This window comes from Bacillus rossius, chromosome 8 (genome assembly GCF_032445375.1).
Source record: "Bacillus rossius redtenbacheri isolate Brsri chromosome 8, Brsri_v3, whole genome shotgun sequence".
Lineage (NCBI taxonomy): Eukaryota > Metazoa > Arthropoda > Insecta > Phasmatodea > Bacillidae > Bacillus > Bacillus rossius.
The window spans coordinates 63632386-63659781 of record NC_086336.1 but is presented as its reverse complement, the minus strand read 5'-3'; the positions used below and the strand labels follow the sequence as shown (position 1 = coordinate 63659781).

General features: G+C 45.7%; 1 protein-coding gene across 1 annotated transcript; it reads right to left on the bottom strand.

Annotated features, from left to right (window-relative positions):
- Window positions 1–410: 410 nt before the first annotated feature.
- Window positions 411–25876, bottom strand: LOC134535392 (uncharacterized). The gene is made up of 17 exons (XM_063374466.1): window positions 25795–25876; window positions 24853–25002; window positions 24553–24702; window positions 24103–24252; window positions 23953–24056; window positions 23402–23634; window positions 19568–20077; window positions 16107–16261; window positions 12626–12965; window positions 11349–12006; window positions 10246–10379; window positions 8968–9115; window positions 7106–7250; window positions 6395–6543; window positions 5874–5993; window positions 3683–3753; window positions 411–1756 (listed from the first exon to the last, which is right to left on the bottom strand). The coding sequence occupies exons 1-17, from the start codon at window positions 25874–25876 to the stop codon at window positions 775–777; spliced, it is 4281 nt and encodes a 1426-aa protein (XP_063230536.1). The 3' UTR covers window positions 411–774.
- Window positions 25877–27396: the final 1520 nt, after the last annotated feature.

Here is a 27396-nt window from a genome sequence, read left to right as displayed (position 1 = left end):
GCCTCTGCTTTGGAAACTAACGTTTTAAACATCTAAGGGCTTTTTTTTAGGATATTTACACAAATTGTGGTAAATAAATATTATATTTATTAACTATTTCTATAAAGCGTATTAATGGTTCCACTTCCACGAAACCACCACAATAATTATTTTTATTACTGACCGATAGGAAAATAAATGAAAACATAAGAAATGAACGGGTGCAAGTTTTAAAATAATATAGGTAATGCTGATTGCCTAAGAATAATTAATTCTACAGAGCAGCCAATATGGTTGCTGGTATTCGAAAAACATGTAAAATGAAATTTAGGCACAAGATATTGCACACGAAACGAGATAAAAGTAATGTTAATAAATTTCTATGGATCCTGATGAATGCTGTACCATAAAATTTTCCTTTAAAATATTTCACTTACAAAGAAAGTGTGATAAAACAGAACTTAAAAGGCTTTGAGTCTTTGAACGTTTCATCAAAAATTATGTTACACCCGTAAATTTCACTGCTGTTCCACGGTAACGAAAGAAACAATCCAGCCGTGTCGCCGCGACGCTCTCGCAGCCGCAGTAGCAATCTACACCTATCAAGTGCCAACCAAAACATCATCCAACTACTCGGTCGACTAGAGTACAATCCCATTTGTACGTGAACTAACTCTAGTGAGTGAACTAGAAAAGTGAGAGCGCACCCCTAGCGCTGCGGCCCACGGGCGGTCGGGCGCGGGCAACGTCCCGCGTGGCGAGGAGGACAGAGATCCGGCGGGCGAGCCGGGGGCCTCACGGGGGGTCGTCCACGTCCTTGGCGCGGATGGCGCGCAGCAGGAGGCTGCGGAGCTCCGTCTCGGAGCTGCGCCACAGCTCCAGCAGCTCGTCCTTGCTGAGGCGCGCGAGCGGGGACGGCGCGGCGGGCTCGCGCGGGCTGCAGCTGGGCGGCGGCGGCGGGGGCGGCACGGCGAACACCTCGTCGGGGCCCTCGGCGGCGGGCGCCAGCAGCGCGCGGGCCTCCGCCGTCTCCAGGCGCGGCTGGTGGCTGCGGCGGCGCAGCAGGGGCCGCCTCGCGGGCCGCGCCGGCGGGGAGTCCTCGGGCGAGCTGTCGCAGCACGTGACGCTCACCTCGACGATGGACTCGCACGGCTTCTTGGGCCGGTCGTCGCCCTGCGCCTCGAGGCTGCGGCTGCGGCTGTTGAGGTCGGAGCGGGTCCCGGGGCGCGGCAGGCTCCTGGAGGGGGGCTTGCCCGTGTCGGAGCGCGCCCGGTCGCGCGGCTTGTGGCGGGGCGGGTCCTCGCGGTCGCCCGGCAGCGGGGGGAGCGGGCTGCGGGAGCGCGACCGCCGCGAGCTCAGGTCGGAGCTGCTGAGGCTGTCCCGGGCGCCGGCGGCGCTGAGGCGCGCGCCCACGGCGGCCACGTCCTGCGCCGAGCCCACGTGCAGCAGGCGCGGGCGGGGCGCGTCCAGGCGCCGCGCGCTGGCGTCGGGCGGGCTGCCGCAGGGGCTGGCGCCCTTGCTGAGGCGGCGGCCCACGGCGGCCGAGGGGCACTCGAGGTGCGCGCGCAGCGGCGCGAACACGGTGTCGCTGCTGAAGCGGCGCGCGCCGGCGGGGCTGCGGGCGGCGCGCGGCGAGAAGAGGCCGTGCGCGCGGCCCGGCAGCAGCGACGGGCTCAGCAGGCTGTTGCGCGGGCGCGGGCTGGGCCGGGGCTCGGGCGACACCTCGTGCTCCGGCTCCTCCAGGATGGGCGGCTGGTCGCGCTCCTCCTGCTGCACCCTGCCGGCCGCACCACCACCTCCCACCATGCTCCTCCCGACATCACTTGTAGTTTCATAGTGCTTCAAAATTGCTAAAACATTCAAATGTGATAATTTGGTGCAATAGAATTGAATCACCCTGGGGCGAAAGGGACTCAGTCTAAAATCACGTGTTTTTTTTTTTATTGTTTATTAATATTTTAAGAATATACTTCCTTATTATTATTTACTGCAGATAAATGAAAATGATATCTAATTGTAAAGAAATGTGTAACTCCGTGTATTATTTATATATTTTGTCTGTGTGATTTAAAACATTTTTTAGGCCTCTCCTGTGTGATGCCAATTAGTATTTTTGGCACAAATATAAATTTGAATTTTTTAACAATTTCGGCCAGCAAAAGTCAAACTTCCAGTCCTTCAGTTCTTTTTTATATCTTCAGAATAACATTAAATGACGACGTTGAAAAGATCGGAACACCAGAAATTTTTAATACGCTTTTATTAGCTTCATACATATGTGTGTTAGTATGTAACGGAAACTTTGAACATGATTTTGACCCCCTTCAAAACGTCGGATTCACTCGAAATTTGGCATACTTATCAAGGACCGATGACAATTCAATATTTTAAACAGTTAGACCCGTTTTCCTTACTAGGATAATCAGTATTAGCGATTTTTTTTTGTTTTCCTAAACTAGATAGCGTGGCATGTCTGTGTCCGGACCAACTCACGTAGGATTCCCCATAACAGTTTATTTGTTCTCTGTGAGTTGTTTTGTCATTGATGTTGAATTTTTGTAATGTTTGGTAAATATGTAGTTGGGCGATACGAGTTAAATTTTTTTTTTTAAATCCGAAAATACTTTTATTCTATACTCTTTAACTTTCTCTTTTCATTAAACCCGGCGGAGATAAGAAATTCCAAATACTTAATTATAATTATTTATCCTTCAGCTTACCTGTCATTTAGTATTTATGTATATATTATATATTAAAGCAAAATAAGTTAACCATATTTGTGAAATGCTTTTGGAAATTTTGTGTACATGGACAGTGGTATAGTCGTTCAGATAATATAACTGAAGGTTGTTCTTGAGTGATTTTGGGGATTATTTGTCGGTCTACTTTACGGAAATACTGAGGGTACAATATGTTGTCGTTTTGCCGACGGCGCAAACCTGTATCCACCGCTTCTGCGGCCTTTATGTATCTTATACCCCTATACCTGATGAAATAAAATTGTGTTGTTATTTTTACCAGAGTTATTGTATATTTCTTTAATTAGTGACACACACAACATGTGCATTGTTCAATTGCTGGCAATCTAACTAGGAAACTTAAAGCTAACTTACTTCTCTAGTATCTTTCCTTTTACCTACCCCTTATGTCTCCTGCATTTGTCCCCTTGTTATCTGGAAGCATGATAAAAAGGTGGGGCACAGTTTTAAAGTCTATCTTACTGGCTACTATATTATATGATTTGGTTTCATTCAGGGAAAAAAAATACTTTCACCGAGCCTTTTAAAATTCTCAGAATTTACAAGATTTTAAAAGGCTGATTAAATAAACATAGCCTGACAAAGAGCATCTGCGGAAATACTGTCAGCAACTGCTTCGCAATACATTTTTTTTTGTGTTTAATGAATACGTGGTTTCTTTTTTTGAAAATTTTTTGAATCCATGCAATAGAGAACATCACGAGGGAAAGATGATATTGCCGCGCACACTCTACCAAGTTCTAATTAGAGCCATAATTGGTAGATTAAAGTAGTGATCCGTCTTAATTTTCAAGAGCTCAAGTTATCGGACATGCATTCACACCCTTTGTTCAGATGACCCGGCAGCACGTGTTTGTAGGCGATTACTGTAGCTTAATCCACGTCCGCTCTGAAGCCACTACAGCTGTGGGAGCTGGGGAGGGGGGGGGGGGGGGTCGACGTACCTGCGTATCTCCTGGATCATCTCGAAGAACTGGGCCTTGCTTTTGCGGCGTCGTCGCTGTTCGTGTTCCTTCTGAAACAAACGGTTTCCAATCAACAGCGGCGACCTCAGAGTGCGCGCACCGAAACACACTGCAACTGAATTTGTGGTGTTCACTCTTTACGTAGCACAACTCTTTGAGTGAACAACAGCTACTCTTTACGTAGCACCGTTCAAGTGCACAACAGCTGCTATTTACGCAGCACCGTTAAGTGCGCAACAGCTACTCTTTACGTAGCACCGTTAAATGCACAACAGCTAAAGGAAAATTGAATCCCGTCTTCTTAGATTTTTTTTTCAAAATAAAGCCACATGGAAAGTGCCTTGAGTTTTGTATAAAATAGTTACTATAAACTTGCATACGGGACATAAGAAAGCTAAGCGACGAGTGAAACCACCATTCAACAAAATAAAAGTGTTAAATATATTTGCAGATAACTATTGAAGTGAAGGTAAATGAAAAAAAGGCTTTAGCAAGATAAAAAAATAAGATCTTATAAATTACTATAAAAATAGCTAATATATAAATAAAATGGTAAATGTTCATTCCTTCAAAATCTTATCTCAGAAGGTTATTCCCCGATTGCTTTGAAATTTTGACACAATCTTGCATTCGAATACACGCGTGTTTTTTTATAGGTACCTATGTGCAACCTGTGACAGGTAAAAAGACATAAAAATTTAGATAAAAACATAGAATTTTTAATATTTTAATTGTTATAGAGTGACATATATAGATATAGGTATACTTATACTGGAGAGATATAGAGATATAGAGGGAGATATAGATTTATATATGTAGAGAGAAACACAGAGATAGAGAGAGAGGTATACATATAGATAATGAGATATAGAATTATACATAGAGGAATAGAGAATTAGAGAACATGCTTTGCAATTGTGTACCTACATGCTTCAAACAAAGTACAAAGAAAAATTGATTGAAGCATTGCAGTGCATGCCGGGAATTAGCTAGTTACAAATAAATTAAAAGATATTACTCATTCGCATGTTCCAAAAAATTTTATAAAGACTGTTACGGCGTGGCTGTCTACGGGACTGGCCGGTCGGTCACCACACCAACATGCGTGAGGGACGTGTCACACTGGCGGTCACCCGTCTCATACCGGCAGGGCAACCTGACTAGCGCGGTGCCTCTCTCTGCCTCCCCAGAGGGTTCTGCACCTTTCCAGAGACCCGTCCGCGGGAAGTGGCGTAACTAGGACGCCACTGTTCTCGGAGCTTCGAGAGTTCAGTCGGGAACTCTGATGACGCGACACTTCGAAGGGCTGCGAGACCTTTCCAGAGGGGAAGCCTTCTTTTCACAGACGAGAGAGCCAAACGCCCGATCGTGAATCTTCGGTTTTTTTTTGGTTCATTGTAACTCATGTTAACTAATGGTCAATTAGGTTAGGTTAGCTACATTATAAATACTTTAAAACATAGTAGACGGTTGATTTGGTTAGGATAGCTACATTAAAGATACTGTGAAATCATGTAAACAAAAAAGCGAGCATGAACTTCGGGTGTGGCTCTCTCGTCTGCAAAATGAAGGCTTCCCTTTCCAGAGCGGGACTGAGAGGAGTTGCAAACTGCGGGGTCGGCCTGCGAGGCAGTGAGTGAGAGACTGGCGGATCCTCGGAGCGATGACAGCCACCCTTTGGTGAGCGATAGCGGACGACGACAGATTGGCTTCGTGTGCGAGGATTGGTGCTCCCGAGACCGAAGCATTCGGGGGTGGTGTTGTGTGCGCGGCGGACGAGGGAGTTTTGCGAGGCAGTGTGTCGGGACAGATGTGGACGCTAAGAAGACAAGCAGTAGAGAGAGCCATTGTCGAGAAAGTGGACCTATGAAGGTGTGATCAATCCGTGGACAGACATTTAGATTGTTATGATTTAACTGATGGTGTAATTATTAATTAGTAAATAAATAAAACTGTATTTAATTAATTGGGACATTCTTTCCGGACATGTATTTCTCACATGTAACAATGATTTGTGTAAAATGTCTGCAAATATAGACACACTGGTGATTTTGCTTTTTAGAGTTTTTCTTCAACACGCCAAGTAAATGGTTTTCAAATGCAGGTAGGTATTTAATTTTGGAAGCTAACTTGTTTGTAGAGAAAGAGAGAGAGGGTAAGTGTAGCCTACCCGCTTGACACTCTTCTGGAAGAGGCTGGTGATCTGGCCCTGCCGCAGAGTGTGCACCAGCTCCCTCGCCGCGTGGTGGGGGGACACCAGCTCCACGCAGTTGATGAACCGGTACAGCTTCTGAAACACACGATCAATTAATTAGTTGACTCTGGGTGCACTGAATTTGGAAAAAACTTTTTAAGTGTGGCATACTTATTTGCCCGTGCTGCTTCTTCAGCTGTGCCTCAGTCCAGCAGACATAATTTGGGCGACTATGGATCAAATTACCAAGATAAGACTAAAGAGTGAACTGGACCACATTCCACTGGTCCAAAAGATTCTCATAAAGTCAGCAGTGACAAAATATCCTACGGGAAGAGTACATATCCTCAATAAAACCCACTGTGATATCCAGGAAAGACATTCTGGTGTTCCTACTAGGATCCCCACCCACTTTGAACGGCAATGACGTAGAGGCAGATAGAGTGGGTTGGCACAGATGAAAACAATGAATGAGGAGGGGGAAAGGGAAAGCGTACCTGGCTGAAGAACATGATGTTTCGGCTCCTCCAGATGGTGCCCTTGGGCTTGTGTCGCAGGATGGGCAGTGTGTAGCGGTAGAAGAGATGCTCGAACAGCAGGATGAGGCAGCCCATGACAACGCCCAGCCCGAGTAGCAGGAACACCCCTGCACACACACCCACACACACGTGACAATCCCTCACGTGAGCAAGTACCCTCAGCCCCTTAATAAGAGGTTCGAGCTTGAGAATATACTTCATATTAGACCCTGCACATCCCTCACATGAGTGAGTAGCCTCAGTCCCTCAATAGGAGGTTCGAGCTTGAGAATTTACTCTGTATTCGACCCACTGGAAATGTCATGATTGATAAACTGCTGACTAGCACATGTATGAAATGCATTATTTCAAGCCCAATATAACTTAAAACTGCCATACCTTCAGCACACATGTGGATCAGCTCGTCAAACTGCACAAAAACATAATGTTTGGTAACAAGGTCATAGGAATGATTCCTTTGTTGCAGCTTTTAGTTTTAGAACTATGACACTTCAATTTTGATTTTGTAATGTGTTTTGTTCCCTACTTGTGTTTTACACATCATAGACTACAAAGAAAGTAAATAAGTTTAGCCTGAACACACAACATTGAATACGAATCATGTAATCTGAACTTCATGTGCGTAACCACGTGGCATCAAAACACGGGGTGACGGAAGCTAGCTCTCACCTGCTACGGCAGCCACGCCGAGGGGCCGTGGCTGAGCTATGTCCATGTCGATCTTGAAGCACGGCAGTGCGCCGTACCACTTCTCCTGCAGGATGTCCATGTAGCCATTGTTCGAGTACTTGGAAATCACAGCCGATATAGTGTCCTGCAACCAACATCCAAAACAACGCTCTGCTACCATTCCCTACACATCATACATACATACATACACACCCCTAGAGTATGTTAACGTACCGACAAAGTTTCAATGTACTTGCAAAAAGTTAATCGGTACACCGGTAAAACAGTAAACCCATGTTCGGGAGAGATTAGTTTTGTATCCTGGTTCCTTAATTCTAATTTTTTTCAGGGTTTCCTTAAAAAACTGAAATTTTGTAACTACAGTTCATCGTTAATTCGCTACCCAATTAATTTAGTATATGCTGTAACAGATTTTATCTGTAATGATTGACCTGAATGTCGACAAGAAATAAAGCCATATACATAACAAACAAAATTTTCTAGCAGAATAGACATAGTGTTATTAACATAAGCTTAGGCCAAACCATTAATGCTGTCACAGAATTGGTTATTTATTAAATCACTCTGCAATCTTATCCTTAGCTTTAAGGCTAGAAATTCATGATTCTTCATGCTCACGGATGAATTAAGCTAAAAATTAACGTTAAGATATTTTGGAGTCAGACAGTAAAGTAACAAGCACATACTTATTAAAATTGTAGGCTTATCGCCTAGCCTGGATATTCTTGTTTTTCTATCTGGGAATGGTCTGTCAGTATTAAGCTAGCGAATCAGCAGCTTTCATTTGGGCAGAAGTGAGATTATTCAGATGTAATTGTAAAATCAGTGACATTAAGCCACCGAAGATGAACATGGATCCGATTACCACTATAAATAGGGGCGGATACTACAAAATTATAATCCTACAATAATTGCCACAAAAATGCTGGTAAAGTAGGTGAAAATTCATAATCATATCCTATTCATCCTGTATGACCACATTAGTGCTGTTTATTTCACTAGGTATATAACCCATTTTTTCAGCAGAAAATTATTAAATATATTAACACCATACATCAAATTCATCGGTTAGAGTAACACCTGTTCTATATTATTTTGGGAGGGATGATTTCTTCTTTAACCCCACCATTCAATTTACGCCACAATTTTCAGTTTATATTATACATTCAACACAACAAACAACTTTCACAGCTATTAATCCGAAATGTTCCTTAAAATTGGAAAGGTAAAATAACAATTGTGCTAGTTGGGATACCAGCTCCTTCTGGAATACTTTAATTCTGATAGACCCTCTTGGGAATTTTAGAAGCTAACCCATCATGATTTGATCATATATGTATACTGGTGCAATTTTTTTAAAGTTTATTCTGTTTGGCCCACCAGAGGCACATCTGTAACTGCAGCATTCTAGTAAGCTTCAATTTACGCCTACCTTCAGGGAATGACAGATGCAGAGCGACTCTAGTTCAAAATTCTGCGACTCGGAAGGTGGGGGACTCGACACCAGGTGCATATGCAGAATTTTATTTCTGGGGTGGAGGGGAGGAGGAGAACCACTTTGCCTGCTGTTTGCTTTCAAATTATTTCCTTTTTTTAAATTTTAATGATTAGTTTTTTTAGTATTTTAATGTTGGAGGGGGTATAACCTTTCATTATCACTTGCATACGGCCCTGCTCCCCATCATTACTAACAACAACAACAACAAAACGTGCCTTTATCTCTGTTGCCGGCATGGCTGTATTTAATACCAGGGCAAGCAAGTGGATTAAAACTAATGCAGCTAATTTATTCCACAAGTTTTGAACTGGCAGCGAACGTGATGTCAGGTTCGTGAACGTACCTTAAGCGGGAAGCCTTTAGCCATGCCTACAGCGTATGTGTCCTCGTTGATGGCGTCCCCTATCTTCTGCAGTTTGCAGCCGTGGTCCGTGGCGCGGTAGTAATCCAAGATGGCCGTGTCCGCGATCAGAATGTCCAAGGTCCCGTTCCTGCAAGTGCACGTGCTAGGGACTCGCAGGGTTGGCGGTAGATCTCACTGAAAGGACAGCTTTGTCTATTGCTACGGGTGAATGTGTCCCAGTTCCAACTTTTAACCTTGCTTCTTACCGTGACTGAACTAAGAAACATGAATGACTCCTAGCATTTTAACCTTGCTGCTTACCTTGACTGAACTAGGAAATATGAATGACTACTAGCATTTTAACCTTGCTTCTTACCTTGACTGAACTGAGAAATATGAATGACTCCTAGCATTTTAACATTGCTTCTTACCTTGACTGAACTAAGAAATATGAATGTCTCCTAGCATTCTAACCTTGCTTCTTACCTTGACTGAACTAAGAAACATGAATGACTCCTAGCATTTTAACCTTGCTTCTTACCTTGACTGAACTGAGAAATATGAATGACTCCTAGCATTTTAACATTGCTTCTTACCTTGACTGAACTAAGAAATATGAATGTCTCCTAGCATTCTAACCTTGATACGTACCTTGACTGAACTAAGAAATATCAACGACTCCTAGCATTTTAAACTGCAGAAAATAAACCAAGACTCTTAATTTGGTGTAATTCCTACATGATAATCAGAATTATAAAATGTGAGAGGCAGAAAAATGATTCAGAGACATGGGATTACATTCCATCGGTCAAGAGTGAAAAATGTACTGTCACTAACCAGGAATCCTACGAACATGTAAAATTTAAAATCATTCAGTCGCGAGGAGAAAGAAGTACTCAGCAACTGAACGATTTTAAATTTTACATGCTAGTAGGATTCCTGGTTAGTGGTAGATACATTTTTCACTCTTGACCGATGGAATGGAATTCTGAGTCTCTGAATAATTCTTCTGCCGCTCGCACATTTTGTGCTTCTTGATGTTGTCCAAACATACTAGGTACATGTCTGCGAATTTCCAGTAAATTTTATTGGATAAAAGTGTAGGTTTTAGAATTAAATTTACCGGATTTTGTTTTACACAGACAAGGAAACACACTCGTTTGCTAACACGTGGACTGGGGACCCGATGAAAGAACACCATACAGGCACGTGGTTTTTGGGGGAAAGGTTGGTTCTGGGGAGCACACGGACAGAAGCAAGGTCTCGGAGGAGGCTGACCTGAGGTAGTGAATGCCCTCCTCGATGTCTCGCACCATGAACCTCTGCATGTGCTCCCAGAGGTGCTGGTTGGCGCGGTGCACGTAGTAGTCGGCCGCGGACGACCTGGGCGCGCCCACCCGCTGGCTCAGCAGCTGCGACACGAGGCCAGAGTTCAAGTTCCGAGTCCGGGTCTAACAGCCAAATAATATCGTGCAGAGTTTCAAAGAGATTCTCCAAGTGCAGGTCTGAATGCCCCACCTCACTGCCAAATAATATCATTCAGAGTTTCAAAGAGATTTTTTTGGGGGGTATTTTAAGTTAATGGCAATACCAGATGAAATAAGCGACTTACAAGTTCCTCCCTTTCCGAGATTTGAGAATCCTGATGAATACACATTCACTATCAATACACTCAAATATCTCTGGCCCTGCATTAAATTAAAGCGACTTACAAGTTCCTCCCTTTCTGAGATTTGAGAATCCTGATGATACACATTCACCATCAATACACTCAAATATCTCTGGCCCTGCATCAAATTCGTTACCAGGTTGCAGATTGCCATGAAATATAATACATTGCTGAACAAGCTTGCCATTTCAAAATTGATGTAGCCTGGTTCAAGTTCAAAATGTTATTGCGAGGGCCCGTAGTTCTAGTTGTAAATTTTCTTAATGTTGAACTGGGCTTGCAGACTATTTCCAGCGCTAACCTGAATGAATTCATAAACAATATTTAAATGTGTTCTACTGGGTAGGCAAGCTGTATTCGAACTTTTCGCGACAAGCTTGCAGGTAGCTTGTCATGTGAGGACTATGAACGTACACGTACCTCTCACAAGAGATAGATATGTGCACGAATGAGACAACATATGAGGGCTCTAGAATTAAAAGTAACGTTGTTTGTTTTCACTTATCTTGGCGGGGAGAATATCGGTAAAAAATTTTTTTCCGAAATACTAAGAACAGAAGAAGAATTAATCAATAGTTATTAAATGAATGGAGGTGGATGGGGTAAATCGAAGACTACGACGGCTAGCTAACATGTGACATGTACTGGGAGTGTCGTGATCGAAGCGGAAAGGCCCAGTTGGAGAGGAAGGCCAGGGCTGGACGGCACTCACGCTGCGGTCGTGGTAGTTGCCGACGGTGTTGTGGAAGAACAGCCCCGCGATGAGCGCCGCGATGTTGGCCGTGTACGAGGCCACGAAGATGACGGAGAAGCCGCCCCACACGTTGATGAGGAACTTGTTGGGCCAGGACTTGGGCGCCTTGAAGGCGACCAGGTGTCCGCACAGCAGGCCCCACATCACCCACAGCGCCGACGCGATGCTGAAGTTCTTGCTGCGCTGCCTCCCCCACGGGTTCAGGCCGAAGGGGCTGAGCCACTCGTAGACGGCGACCGCCATGGCGGTGATGTTGAGCGACGTGAAGATGGCGATCCACAGCTCGGGGCTGAAGGGCAGCAGGAAGGCCAGCAGGGGGATCTCACTGCGCTGCGTGGGCGCCGCCAGGAACGACACGCCGCTGTAGATGTAGGGCGCCGAGTAGTCGATGACCTCGGAGCGCGCGCTCGTCACGCTCAGCGCCGCGAAGGCCATGTGCGCCGCCCCCGACACCAGGTCGCCCACCACGCCGTCCCACTTGGAGGCGTTGCCCGCCGCCTGGCGGCTGCCGAACGCGCCGTCCGGCACCACGTACAGGTGGAAGTCGAACTCCAGCTCCTGCGCGAGGTTCTCCAGGAGGTCCATGGTGAGGCCGTAGCAGCAGCTCGTGCGGTGCCTGCAACACCCGGCGTCAGCCTGGCTTCCAGACTGGAGTCTGACCCTCGCCATCTTGCACTTTCAGATAGTTTCAATGAATCTACCGTGCTAATTATCTTTGAAAGATTTGTGCAATGGGAGTGCATGACTTGATGTAAGCTTTCGGACATATGCCATTGCTAAACTCATACATGTCTGTACAAGAAAACTACAAAAAACTAAAAGACAAAAAAACACAAATTAAGCAAAAAATTGCTGTTGTCAACAGGATATATGCAACAGCAATGTTTTTGCTTAATTTGTGTTTTTTTTTGTCTTTTGGTTTTTTGTAGTTTTCTTCTACAGACATACATGTGTTTAACAATGGCGTGTGTTCAAAAGCTTACATCAAGTCATGCCGCGCTAAACTTTACTTTCAGTTCGAAATGGCGTAGGACTTGGCTTTGGCTGCTTGTTGAAGTCAACACTCGTGACAAATGACAGTTGTAGTCGCCTGCGTGAACAGAGCCTGCTAGTGAACATGTGGTTGCAACAAGGTATAGAAGGGTATGGGAGATATTATTCATGCCTTGACATGCAGGAAAATGGGATAATGAGGGACCAGCAAGTGCCTGGGCGAGGGAGGGAGCGCGCCGCACCTGGAGGCGTCCGGCGGCTCGGGCAGCGGCGACTCGCTGGCCGCCTCGTCGCCCTCCTCCTGACGCTCCTGGGTCTCCACCTCGTTGAAGACGAGCGTGAGGTTGTCCTTGTCGGAGCTGAGCACGCGGTGGCACGGCAGGCCGCGCAGGCACTGGCCGTCCTCGTCCAGCTCGCCCTCCATCACGAAGGGCGGCGCCAGCGCCGTCACGACGCGGAACACGCTCTTGGCGCGCGCCGCCGGCCCCGCCGCCACCAGGTCCCCGCCCGGCCACACGATGGTGTCGAGGCGCACAGAGCGGCCTGCCGTATCGCCCACCGCCCGCCACGCCAGCTCCTCGTCTGGGAGCACGGCGCGCCTCAGCCACGCTCGGCTACCCTCGACCACCCTCGGCCACCCTCGGCTATCCTCGGCCACCCTCGGCTACCCTCGGCCACCTTCGGCCACCCTCGGTAACCCAAAACCACCCACAACCACCCTCAACCACCCTTAGCCACACTCAACCATTTTCAGCCACCCTCGGCCAACCCTCAGCTACTCTCAGCCACCCTCATCCACCCTCATCCACCCTCGGCCACCCTTAGATACTCTCGGCCACCCTCATCCACCCTCATCCACCCTCGGCCACCCTTAGCCAACCTCAGCCACCCTCAACCACCCTCAGGCACCCTCAACCACCCTCAGGCACACTCCCCACAGAACGAGTGCGTCTTTTGCGGTGCGGTTACACAGAACGCCCCACTCTTTCAGGATAACAGGTTTAGGTAAACAAACGGAAAAGTGTTACTGTCACACGGCTATAGTCATAAAGTTTGTTCAACTCCAAAACAGATTGTTTACTGTCGTCATCGTGTTGTGGATCCTATTTATTTGAGCAATCCTACCTCTGTTAAAGAATTACTTTCAGCATCAATTTAAAAACAACAAAATGATTTACCTGTTGAAATTTTTGTTGCCGTCGGTAAAATATCACACGAACGTGTGTCAGGGACATTCTCAATCATGCTTTTTTTGTTTTCTCGCAAAGTACTGCTTGTACTCTCAACAGCCGACAACCAACCAGAGGCTAATGTAGAACAGAAGTGATGTCGATCCGAACTATTTATCTAACCTGTTTCGGTTGGATGAGAAATAGCCTCGAGCGAAACCTGGTCAGAATGTATGTAACTGTACGCAAAAGAGTAACATGTTTACCTGAAGTAGTTCAGAGTCCCACGTAACCGCGCCCTTACAGTAGAAACTCAAACCATGTTTTGCGCAACATGTGACGCTGTCTGTCGGTTGGGCCCAAAACTACTAGCATAAAAAATCCTCGGGTGGAAGACAAAATGTTAGCTTTATAACGATGATTTAACTACTTGAAGACTAATTGCATAGTAAAAGAGATTTAAATGCAAAAATAAAAACTTAATACTTTTTTTGTAACAAATAAGTAAGTCGAAGAAGCAGTATTCATGGTATGCCATACTACATAATATGTGGCTACCAAAATAAAGTGAATTATCTTTGAATGGTATGTGTTTGCCTGGTATTAGCTGATGTTGCATTACTTCTGACAATCAACGAAGCTGTGACAACCGGACGTGTTAACCAAAGTGTGGGAAGAATTGGACTTCAGGTTGGATGTGGAAGAAGGAAAAAACTAGGTTAGTTTTTTGCCTTCAATTTGACGTATGATTTGTAGGGGCAGGCATTTTTCGCGAAAAGATCTGCACACCTATTAGACTGCCACAAGGTATACCCGCACTTGTGGTTTCTTCCTTGTGATTGGCGGCCGTCTGCGAGAGAAGTCATTGCCTTATTTGGCCGAACCATTCAAGACGCGTTTGCTTCCGCACTGAATTACTCTGATTGGTGTTCGAGCACATACATCAACATTCGAACCGACGCCATGATGATGCGTAACTGTCCGTTTAGTCCACAGATCGCAGCACTGTCCCAAGGTCCAACGTGTGGTGCAAGAAGGCACCAAGTCGCACAAATAAAAAAAGTACACAGTAACCCTCAAAAATTGGTGTTGTTACAATCGATATGTATCTGGGAGAAACTCGCACCAATCACGAAACACAGACGATGCTAGAGTGTTTTAACTTTCAGCTGGTCTCAAAATCTTTTCGCGAAATCTGCATAGCCCTAATGATTTGTTGTAAATAGTCTAAATTAAACTGTTATAATGTCATTGAAAAGTGTGACATTATTTTATGGACGTACTCTCAGGGTAGCTCAAACCCCCTCTTCCCTCCATAAAGCAAGGCAGTGCAGCGAAGCGCTGATTGGCCCGCTTAAAGACTAGCAGCTCCTGCCAGCCGGGACAGGCGCCAACTCTGCACGCACAAGCGCTCGGGGTTTGACGGCGGAAATTGAAACAACCAATTACCCGCCCGCGAGCTCCACCCGTGCGCGTGTTCGAGGATAAGCGCTAACTGCGATAATTGGAAGCAACCGGGCGAATTACCTGGTCTAAACGGTCGGTTTTAGCGAGGAAATCCGTTCACAATGCGAAATACAACAAGGGGGACAACAATAAATAGAATGCTGCATGCTTTTTTTCTCATCTTTAAACACAAACTTTACTTGACGTAATAAAAACACTAACTATAGTAATTAGTACTTTTTTTTTTGTTATTGTTATATGAAAATAGCTTGACTTCTGGGTTGTAGCCGCGTCCTTGGAGAATAATTCACCGACTTTTCGGGCGAAAATTTGCAGTCCGCCATCATCAGGTAGCAGTTACCTAACTTGTAGGTAACTACAAGTTACCTATAAGTTACCTACAAGTTACCTACAAGTTACCTACAAGTTAGGTAACTGCTCCCTGATGATGGCGACTGCAATTTTCGACCAGAAACGTGGGCGAATTATTCGCCAAGGACGCGGCTACAACCCAGGAGCCAAGCTACTTCAGACATAGGCCGTGAAAGCCTGCGAAAATTATTGTTATGAAAGTTAAAAGTATGTTTCAGTTCTAGATATTAGCTGTTGAGCCAGGGCCGGCGCGTCCATATAGGCGAACTAGGCAACCGCCTAGGGCGCCAAGTAGCTGGGGGCGGCGCAGCACGACACATAACAGCTGATATAATATGTTTTACGATCATTGAAACTAGATGAAAATTGATTTTTGTAACAGTTTGGAATGTTTATATTGACATTAGTAATTATTTAAAGTCCACGGTGACCTGTTTACGATTTGTAATAAGTAAAAAAGTAAAAAAAAAAAAAAAAAACACAAGCCTGCTTACATTTGATTGTTGACAAAATCTTGGGCTTACGTGATGTATTTTGAGGCAAGGAAATTTTTTTTGTAGTGTCCGGCGGGGGTGGGGGCATTAAGGTTTTTCGCCTAGGGCGCCAATTTACCTTGCACCGGCCCTGTGTTGAGCATTTCATATACTAATTGTTGTTGTCGTGAAACAGTAGGTGTTGCGTGGAGAATGCACAATGCACTCCGGCCGGCTCGCGGTGGAGGTGGGGGCGGGCTCACCTGGGGCGGGCGGCGGCCTGTCGGCGGCGGCGGGGGCGGCGGCGTCGTAGTCGCCCTCGCCCTCCGGCACCAGGTTCAGCACGTCGAAGACCGCGACCAGCGACTTGTCGCTCTTGCGACCCGCCATCGCGTCAGCGATCCTGGCGCGCAGCTCCCTGCGCACACCACCCCCACCACCACCCACCCCGGGGTCTCGGTCGACGTCAGCATGATACCATTTATCCTCACATCAGTTTTTTTTTTTTTAGCCACAACAGATTACAGTGGTATGTCAAAATTACGTAAAAATTCATTACCTAGCTATGACTAGAGACCCGGAAATTTCGCGGATTCTTCTGGCCTCAGGATAGAATTCAAAGTTATAGATGTGCTCGACCTATGTTTACTTTACCATTGGTTGATTTCTTAGCGAGAACATTTTTATCCTTGTTATTTGGCACTACCTGATTCGCTTACTTCTCTCCTAGCTGGGCATCGTTGGCTCACGGTCGTAGACGGGCGTGTCCAGATAACTGCGGTCCAATCATGAACACAGTGCGAGAGTGTGGAGGTTTGCATTCTAGTTTGCGACTAAATGAATCCGCGAAATTTCCGGGTCTCTAGCTATGACTAGGGACACCTGTATTTCGCGATTTCATTTCGTGTCAAGGTATTTCACAAAATACTGTAGCTTTTCTCCTGTGGTTATTGGCTGAGGTCGGTGAGAGGCGTCGTCCCGCTCTTGACGGGGCCAATGAGAATGTGGTCACCGTACTGCTGCACCCTCACAATTTGCCACGACTCTTAGAAAAAGCTACAGTGTTTAGTGAAATACCTTGACACGAAATGAAAATCGCGAAATACAGGTGTCCCTAGCTATGACTTACCAGTGATGTCAGACCTAGGTCATGTATTCACGTGGTCAAATTAACTTCGCTTACTGCTACTACAGCATGTCGGTGATGCGAACTCACAAGATTTTTGCCCATGCAAAAAAAAAATCCAACACGCACATGATACAGTCGAGTATATACAATGTATGAGTGTATATATGCGTATACACGTACACATGATCGGTGCGCGTCGCCAGTCTGGCGCAACACGTCACTAGCATGTCGGTGACGCGAACCCATGAGTTTTGCCCCTACCAAAAAATCGCTCAACACGGCTTAAGAAGTTTTCACTTCAAAAATTGGTTGTCTGTAAAGTCGGTTTACGGACGATAGTTTAACGTGACAACGTCATAACAAAACATTGATGAAATGATTGCATACTTTTATGAATAAAATTGAATCTTTTTTATTGAATTATCACAATTTTCTATGGATACAAAGAAGGAGTGAAATGAAAATCTACAATTTAATTGATAAATTTACTTTTATTTGCACTCATTAATTCAAATATGTTTATTACTTTAACTATAACTTTTATCCATGTTTGCTATTTAACTTCTTCCAATCTGTGTTATTATGTTAAGGATAGGACGATGATAGGAAAAGTAGGAAACGAATTGGAGTGTTTCAAGTTTAATGTGCCTCGAAAAAGTCAACTCGATGGTTGTTCCAATCGAGTAGAAGAGAGATAGATGCGGCGCAAGCGTACAATGAGCGTAACGGGACATAGCGCAACGGGACAATGTGCGTAACGGGACACATTTATGTGCGTGCACCCGGCGTTCATCGATTTATTAGTCGTTGTCACGTCAAAAAAGGACGTTTCACCTCGAACACCTGTGTTCAAGCAATAACAACACGGGAGGTCATGAAAGCTGCTAACACTCCACAGCCGCGGAGTCCGAGAAGACATTTTCCCGCGCACGACGATCCCCCTTCGCCAGTTTTATTTTTCTCTTCCCTCATAATTAACGAAATGCGCTCCGGGTCTTTAATTACTAGCAGCCCAGCTGCTACGTCTGATGGAGAAGGGGGGTTTTGGGGGAGGGGGAAAGAGGGAAGGTTGCAGTACTTATCTCCAACTTTCTCCTCCTCATTAAAGGCAGGTTTTGTTTCTGGAAGTACTTCAATCGGCGGGCGATAACCCCAGCCTGCTCTCTGCTCCGGGCGTCTCGGTGATTGCACGGGGCGTCTCTCTCTCTCTCTCCCTCTCTCTCCCTCTCTCTCCCTCTCTCTCTCCCTCTCTCTCTCCCTCTCTCTTTCTCTCTATCTCTCCCGGGTGAGTGTCACAGACCGCGAAGTCCCGGCTCTTAGTAACGTGTGCCAGATGGTCCTCCACCCCTTGCGGGGGGGGGGGGGGGGAGACACGGGACTTGGTGGATCCCGCACATTTCCAGTACCGAAGCATTCGGGACATAAATGTCCTAAACCCGGGATTGTCGGGATTAAAAATAAAAAATAAAAACTGCCATGAATTATACATCATGAAACGATTTTTTTTTTTTGGAATGAAACTCAGTCTTTTTATCCCTCACTGTCAACTTTGAATTTCTTGTTCTGCCATCTTGTTTTATCAGCCGATTTTAAATCGCGTTTGCGCCGGTAAACAGATAAGTTGCGACGTTCTGAGTGAAAAGGTATTTAAAAACCTGCTATTTATTTATTTTTAGTTAATTAACATGAATTACCTAAAAATAATGGTTATTCACTGAAATTTGGAAGTCATTTTACTATTGTTTACAAGTGTGAGTAGTAAACAGGGCCACCCTAATTTTTGTTTTTTGCTGGGTTGTTTCCTTACCATATCCCATCGCCCATTCTTCCCCCATTAGCGCTTAATTGAGTCATTAATTAGGTGTTTCTATCTATAAAAGCCTTGTTATCATAGAAACATAAAACATCCCCTTAAAAAAAAACTAGAATAGTTCCATAGAATTTTATGTTTTTTTTTTTTTTAATTTCTAACAATTTCCAATTTAATAGAATGATGAAATCGATTAACTTCAACATACGGCAGGAGTGCCTGCACAAAATAAACTAAATCAAAAAATTTAGAAAAATATAAAAAATCATTATCTAACTTATGTGTCGCAGTCCTGTGTATATGTGAGCACTGACGTGCTTCTGATAAATTGGTTTGTCTGCTTCAATTGTGGGGGTTATTGATTAAAACATAACGTAAGTGTCATGTTATCACTTTACCAATCACAGTGTTCTTCCTGATATGAAAACTTTTGATTCCTCTGTGGGAGAAATTTTTCAGGCAATAAATTTGGACCTATTTATTTTGACATGTTTTATACTAGAACATTTATGTAGTTAGCTATGTTCAAGGCAAGTGAACATCTAATTGACTGAAAAAACTCACAGAAAGGATAACAACTATCGAGCTGGCTGGGAACTCTGGACTTATTCAGATTGTGTTGGAGTAACGGTGGTTTAATCGTGTGTAAGTGGAACGTGGTGATCACTCTATGAACCTCACCTGACGAACAAGGCAGATGCTATCAGCACTCCGTGAACCTCACCTGACGAACAAGGCGGAGAACTTGCGGGAGGCGGACGCTATCAGCACTCCGTGAACCTCACCTGACGAACAAGGCGGAGAAGTTGCGGTAGGCGGCCGGGGGCGCCTCCCAGCAGCTGGCGCGGTACTCCTCGGCAGAAGGCGCCGGCAGCGCCTCGACGCACTGGGTGGCGACGCGCCGCACTGCGTCCACGAGCACCTTGGCGGCGCCGCGCACCAGCTGGCGGTCCAGCCTCGTGGGGCGGGGCCGCAGCGCCAGCAGCCCCACGGGCAGCGAGTCGGAGGCGTCGTCCCACGGCGACCCGCCGCGCAGCAGGGCGTCCTCGAGCGCCTGGCGCCGCCTGGCCGGGTCGTCGTGGTCCACGCGCCACGGCCGGCGGTAGGCGCGCCCCCTCGTCGCGTTCTGCCGCGGCGGCGGGGCGGCCGGCGAGCTGGTGTCCACCCACAGCCACACGAAGTGGCCGTCCATCATGTTGAGGCGGCGGGCCTCCGAGGTGATGCGCTCGGCCGTGCGCAGGTCGCAGATGAGCACGACCACGCCGCGCGTGGCGCGCGACACGTCGGCCAGCCGCCTGGGGAACACCCTCCCTTCGTCAGCCACGTGTACGGGGAACATGTGCTGGCATCATCAACTAGAGGTGGGTTGTTACAGCAATTTTCGGTATCTGTTCAAACCTGATACTGATACAGTAATGTACCTAGTTACAAGTCTCTGATACTTTTGTATCAGAGCAGTAGCGGTCCCAGGAAGCGACAAGGTATCAGCATTCTCGTTACAGGGTACACATCCTCCGTGCCGTCATCACCAGCGTAAAAAGGTATCGGTGTTTCAAATACATTATTTATCACGCCCGGTAATTCTCTACCTCTGTTACTCTCATGCCCGCCTGATACAGACAGTATCAATCAATTCAACATTCACTGCAGTTCGTCCTGGCCGTGTATTAATTACCACCACGTACATAGTTGCGGGTAGTCATGCTTTGTAGTTAGTATTTTTATAGTGAAATAAGGAATGGATAAGTGCAGGAAAAAGATTTCATTTGTGTGGAATTTTTTTACGGAAAATAATGAGTTTGCTAATTGTAATTTGTGTAAACAAAAACTGAGTTATAAATCATCATCGACTAATCTGAAGAAACATTTGAAACGTAAACATTGATATAGTATGCTCACTAATGTTTAATTTTTTATAAAATCGTAATCTTCTAATGTATGAAAACACTAGTTACTAATTGTTTTCGAAAAAAAAAGTCCATATGTTGATTACATCTGTTATTAGTGTCAAATGAGAATTTATTTGCATTTTCATAGCTGTTAGGTGCACAAATATAAATATTATATCTTGTATTAATGTAATTTTTAATATTAAAATTTCATTAGTTTTATTAATGAAAGAGACTGTGCACGCACTGCGCACTGAGCGTACTTTGATGTGGGACAATAACCAAACGACTCGTAACAATTTCGCTTTGCGCCTCTCCTTCAACGCCTTCCCCTGCGCTTCCTCCCCTACATTATTTCCCTCTTTATCCCTTATTCGTCGTTCCTGCTCCCTCCCCTTTCACAAGCTCCGCCCAAGTGACCGTCATCTGCGATCGGGTACTGCGCACGTTGGCCGTGGTGTAGTTCCAGGCGAATTCTTAACTGATACTAAAGTACTTGATACTTTTCAAGTGTACTCGTTTGCCGTTCCTGATAGGCGCGTATCAGTGACAAAGTATCAGGTTGATACTTTTCGACCCACCTCTATCATCAACACACATCCATGATACGTGCCGAACTACACGGGCATGTGTCGTTTTGCCTAAAGGCGTTTTGCCTAATATTAGGCAAAACGACGTTTTGGCAAAACGCCGTTAGGCAAATCGCCATTAGGCAAATCGCCGTTAGGCAAATCGCCGTTAGGCAAAACACCGTTAGGCAAATCGCCATAAGGCAAAACGCCTTTAGGCGAAATGACTTTAGGCAAATCGCCGTAACGAATTCATGTTTAGGCAAACCGCCGTTAGGCAAATCGCCTGTTACTCAAACACACAGCATACCTATGTTTTATAAGTATCAAAAATACATAACGTCTCTTGCACTGTCTAAATCTAATATTGCCTTAAAAACAATTATTTTAATATTCTGTTATATATTATAAGATCATATATACACGAGTTAATATGTTAAGATTATACCTATGCAGTTACATAACACAATATATATATTTTTTCTTTTTCACCAGGTTAATTAAACATTCGTTACCTCATTTTACAATGTTTAATTTTGATGTTGGAAAACTTTAGAGTGTTAATATCTTACATTTAATTTTACTACATTTCGGTGAAGTCAAAATGTAAGAACCATGAAACCTTCACATTATAATGATTACAAGATCATTTGTATTTATGTCTAGAATTTGAGAAGGTTTTAATCTGTATTTGTTCTTGCATCACAGCTGACACTGAGTAATATAAGATAGGTTGTTTGATTTTTTTTATTATTTTGTTTATATTGCAGTTATATTATGGTAAGTAAGCAGTGGATGAGAAATAACAAGGTAATGGCTATCTATATATTATGTCATAAAACATATGGAAATGAACATTATCTTTGAATGAAGAACTTCCAGGAAGGCCACTCCTACATGAGATGAAATAACTTGGTAAGAATCGCGAAAAATTTTTTTGAAGAATACCTTTCAGAGCTAAAAAGTAGTGCTAAAAGCATATCTACCACACAAGAGAAATATTTCTACAATGTTATCCATTAGTGAAAAATCCCAACTAACTTCACGAATATTGAAAGTGTTCTAGGGCAGAACTTTCAAGAGCGGTGTGTCACAACAGCAATAATTTTAATAATAACAAAATTCCATCCGAGCAACTCTTACACACTTATATATAGGAGTTCGGAGGTTCTTCTGGTGATAGTGTATTGTAGTGCCCCACCTCCAACATGACGTAATGATTTATCAACACCAAGTTGGTGACCAGCTCAAACTACTGTCTTGGAAGTCTACTTACCTGAAGCAATCATCTGAATAAATTATCTAATCATTCAGGGCAATAATGTTCGCAGGCTTTCACGGCCATTGTCTGAAGTAACTTGGCTTCTGGGTTGTAGCCGTGTTCTTGGCGAATGATTCACCAGCGTTTCGGTCGACACTGCAGTCGCCATCATCAAGGGAGCGGGTACCTACTGAGGTTCTCACCAGGCAGGACAACTGGTAAGAACCTCATTAGGTAACTGCTCCCTGATGATGGTGACTGCAATGTTGGACCGAAACGTTGGTGAATCATTCACCAAAGACACGGCTACAACCCAGAAGCCAAACTTGAAATTCCATTCAGGGCAATTCCAAATACGATTGGTTAATGCTAAAAAAAACAAACAAATATGTAGTCTTTTTGAGAACAGAGTAAAAGATAACTTTTGGCAACACACATTGGACCGTGGCAATCTAAACGGAGCCACATAAAAACCAAAGTAATTAATAATGTTCGCAGGCTTTCACGGCCATTGTCTGAAGTAGCTTGGCTTCTGGGTAGTAGCCGTGTCCTTGGCAAATAATTCACCGACGTTCCGGTCAAAAATTCCAGTCGCCATCATCAGGGAGCAGTTTACCTACTAGGTAGGTAACTGCTCCCTGATGATGGCGACTGCGATGTCGGACCGAAACGTTGGTGAATCATTCGCCAAAGACACGGCTACAACCCAGAAGCCAAGCTTGAAATTCCATTCAGGGCAATTCCAAATACGATTGGTTAAAGCAAGAAAAAACAATATGTAGGCTCTTTGAGAACATTTTACCCATAGTAGCAGATAACGTTTGGCAAGATGCGTTGAGCCGTGGCAGTCGAAACCCAAAGTAATCCACAGGTGAACGGTGACTGAAGGGTGATGCCCACCTGAAGAGGGCCTGGTGCGGAGCGTCGGCGCGGATGCCGTGGATGGTGGGCGACAGCGGCGCGGCGCTGAAGATGGAGGCGAGGTCGCGCCGCAGCAGCAGCGAGGAAGAGGCCGAGTAGTCGACGAGGGCAGTGAACTGGTGCCAGTGGGCGGCCAGCAGCAGCGCGCGCACGGCGTGCAGCATCTCCCTGGCGCCCGGCTCCAGCCGCACCTCCAGCGGGCTGATCTCGCACTGCGGCACATTCGGGTCATCTGAGGTGGGCACACACTCTTCCAGTAACACCATCTGCAGCTCCAGTTGTGAGATCACTCGCCATAGACACGCCACAGAGGGACTGGAGAGTCACTCCCCTCCTAGGACACGGGCAGGTCTCGTTGTTCTCACTGGTGAGGGACATACTTGCAGTGCAACATAGATCACTTCCTTGCCGAGACCACACTGGTCCAGTGGTGAGATCACTCGCCATAGACACGCCACAGAGTGTCTGGAGAGACATTCCCCTCCTAGGACACGGGCAGGTCTCGTTGCTCTCACTGGTGAGCGACTCACCTGTAGTGCCACACAGATCACTTCCTTGCCGAGACACAACTGGTCCAGTGGTGAGATCACTCGCCATAGACACACCACAGAGTGCCTGGAGAGACACTCCCCTCCTAGGACACGGGCAGGTCTCGTTGCTCTCACTGGTGAGCGACTCACCTGTAGTGCCACACAGATCACTTCCTTGCCGAGACACAACTGGTCCAGTGGTGAGATCACTCGCCATAGACACACCACAGAGTGCCTGGAGAGACACTCCCCTCCTAGGACACGGGCAGGTCTCGTTGCTCTCACTGGTGAGCGACTCACCTGTAGTGCCACACAGATCACTTCCTTGCCGAGACACAACTGGTCCAGTGGTGAGATCACTCGCCATAGACACACCACAGAGTGCCTGGAGAGACACTCCCCTCCTAGGACACGGGCAGGTCTCGTTGCTCTCACTGGTGAGCGACTTACCTGTAGTGCCACACAGATCACTTCCTTGCCGAGACACAACTGGTCCAGTGGTGAGATCACTCGCCATAGACACACCACAGAGTGCCTGGAGAGACACTCCCCTCCTAGGACACGGGCAGGTCTCGTTGCTCTCACTGGTGAGCGACTCACCTGTAGTGCCACACAGATCACTTCCTTGCCGAGACACAACTGGTCCAGTGGTGAGATCACTCGCCATAGACACACCACAGAGTGCCTGGAGAGACACTCCCCTCCTAGGACACGGGCAGGTCTCGTTGCTCTCACTGGTGAGCGACTCACCTGTAGTGCCACACAGATCACTTCCTTGCCGAGACACAACTGGTCCAGTGGTGAGATCACTCGCCATAGACACACCACAGAGTGCCTGGAGAGACACTCCCCTCCTAGGACACGGGCAGGTCTCGTTGCTCTCACTGGTGAGCGACTCACCTGTAGTGCCACACAGATCACTTCCTTGCCGAGACACAACTGGTCCAGTGGTGAGATCACTCGCCATAGACACACCACAGAGTGCCTGGAGAGACACTCCCCTCCTAGGACACGGGCAGGTCTCGTTGCTCTCACTGGTGAGCGACTCACCTGCAGTGCCACACAGATCACTTCCTTGCCGAGACCACACCTTGTACAGTGATGAGATCACTCGCCTCTTGGGCGTGTCTCGCGGGGAAACATGAAGGATGTTGCACAAGTGCTCCAGTAGCACCTCATCTCATTTCATTGTCTCTATTGCCGATACATTACTGTCAATCCATTTGATTCTGTATTCACCAACACTTTCCATCATCCGAGAAGACTTTAAAGTTAAGAAATTCTTGTGCGGACACTTGTATCAGTTTGAATATGTCTGCGGCTGTCTAGGTTTGGGTTGAATGCGGAACAACTGTTGTTGACAGTAGCTTGATGACTCAGTGGTTAATAAGATAAATGTTTAGTTGTCTGGCAAGGCGTGTCTCTTGGGAACTTTACGAGACTGTCCTGGCGTGCGTGGCGATCACGCAAGGACCACCAAGATGGCAGCACGAAGAAGATGGCTCTACCAGCAGCCAGGAAGAATAAGAGACCGCAGGTTGCTGACACAGCGGCGGGCTCATAAGTGGGCACAAACTCGGGTAGCAGCCCTGCCCACCGGCCAAGAGAGCTCGCCATCGTAACCCACCCCTGCCAGGATGAAAGAGGCGATATCAGCAGCGCAAGCCGCGAGGTAACAGCGGCCGAAGAAGACACGGGAGCCGTGTCACTAAGGGGTGGCAGGGAAGCTAGGGTTCCAGCCTAAGACGTTGGTTCAACACTGCAGGAAGCCGGGGGAACATCCCAAGTGAAACGCTAGCCGAGGCATAGGGCACCCTTGCCGGCCTCTACCGAGTGGCTTACAAGACTGTGCAAGAGGCCAATCAGACGCCCGCTTCAGGGTGGAGGATCCGCCCAGAAGACTCAGCAGTCGAGCAAATGACATCGGCCAGGGCTGCACCAGACGGCGAGCGAGTCAGTGCTTGGAGCCGGCAGAACAGCACCGACCTGCTAGCTGACATTCAAACTGTATAGATTATCTGAGTAGAATTTAGGAAATTGGGAAACACAACTTTGCAGGCCCATGCTGCGAAACCTGAAAAAAAAAAAATTGTTGTCAACGTATCAAAGCCAGATTTGAGGCGGTATGTCAGTTCACGTTCGTCTGCGCTGTAATCATTTCTGACTCGATTACTTCCACGGATTTCTCTGTGTGATCCAAGCAAGAACATTTGACATAAGCTTTTATTGACTTTAGTTAATCAGCGATGCTGCGTATCCAAGATATTAAGTTAATTAAATCATTGGCATTTAATAATAATATCAAAGAGTTGTGAGAGAAAAAAACACCGAGTCCCCGTCGTAACATTGTAAAAAATTATTTTGTACTTTTACAAGGATAGTTCTTGAAAACTCAGTTGCCAAACCATATCACTTGTAAAATTGCAAGGCACATATTTATATCTTTTGAAATATTACAAAGCCCTGCCTTGCATTTTTAAGAGTGATTCCGTTGGCAAGTGAGTTTCCAAGAATTTTCCATGTAAAAAGTACAAGAAAATGTACCGTAGGAAAAGAAAAAAAAAGAGTATTTTTCAGCTTCTCTACTTTCAACTAGGAAAATGAACAAAGGTAGTTACCACAAGCTGCGACGAAGTAAAAATGATGGTAATGCTTCAGAAAGTTCACTCTAGCGACATCAAACGTGTCTTCATGCTAAAAGTGTTATTTTTTAAGCTTGTTACGCTGTGCACTACGCAACACGTCGTTCAAAGGAAACGGTTGGACAAGCTACAGAAATTGTGAAAGTGGGAGATATGCCTTCAAGTTACGCTTTTCCACGTCTACAGACATTTGGAACGAATCCTCGACTCCACTGCCAAAAGGCAAAGAGCATTACCAATGTATTGGACAGCTGTGTGATTCGCGGACGGTGCTAGGTGTCGAAATACTGATAAACAAGGGCGTATATAAGAACACGTTTACTTCCAGGACATTACTGAACAGGCTCCACATCTATCTCAACAGTTCCCTGCTTGAGACATCACCAAGGTAAGACTATATAGCCACATACATGCACAGTTTAGAATATTTCTACTGTTCCGAGCCAAGCATTTCAGAGCTCGTTCTTCTCTGCCTTATGGTCCACACTATCACCACGAGCTTTTGAGGTCTTATGCCAAATTATTTGTCCATTCATTTCTATACCATTTGTTTTATCAGTCAATACTCTGAGGTTGTACAGTAAAAATAATTTATGAATGGTACAAACAGTTCTCTACTAGCTATGTTTTGAATGTAAAAGTACAGTAACGTAATCTGCAAGAAAAAAAAATTGATTAAAAATTATTTTATCCTAATTAAGTTAATACGAATATGTTTTACAAATGTAATTAGTAAGTACGATAAAAAACAACAGCTGCCAGAGGAACTCTTATCTCACTTGTTGTGTAATCAGGCTAGCTC

Excerpts from the sequence above, each read along its gene's own strand:
- LOC134535392 (XM_063374466.1), bottom strand. The coding sequence starts at position 25,876 with ATGTCATTTGCTCGACTGCTGAGTCTTCTGGGCGGATCCTCCACCCTG. Across the intron at positions 12,007-12,625 it reads GAGCCGCCGGACGCCTCCAG|GCACCGCACGAGCTGCTGCT; the intron begins GTGCGGCGCGCT and ends CGGGTGTTGCAG. Across the intron at positions 10,380-11,348 it reads GCAACTACCACGACCGCAGC|CTGCTGAGCCAGCGGGTGGG; the intron begins GTGAGTGCCGTC and ends CTCGTGTCGCAG.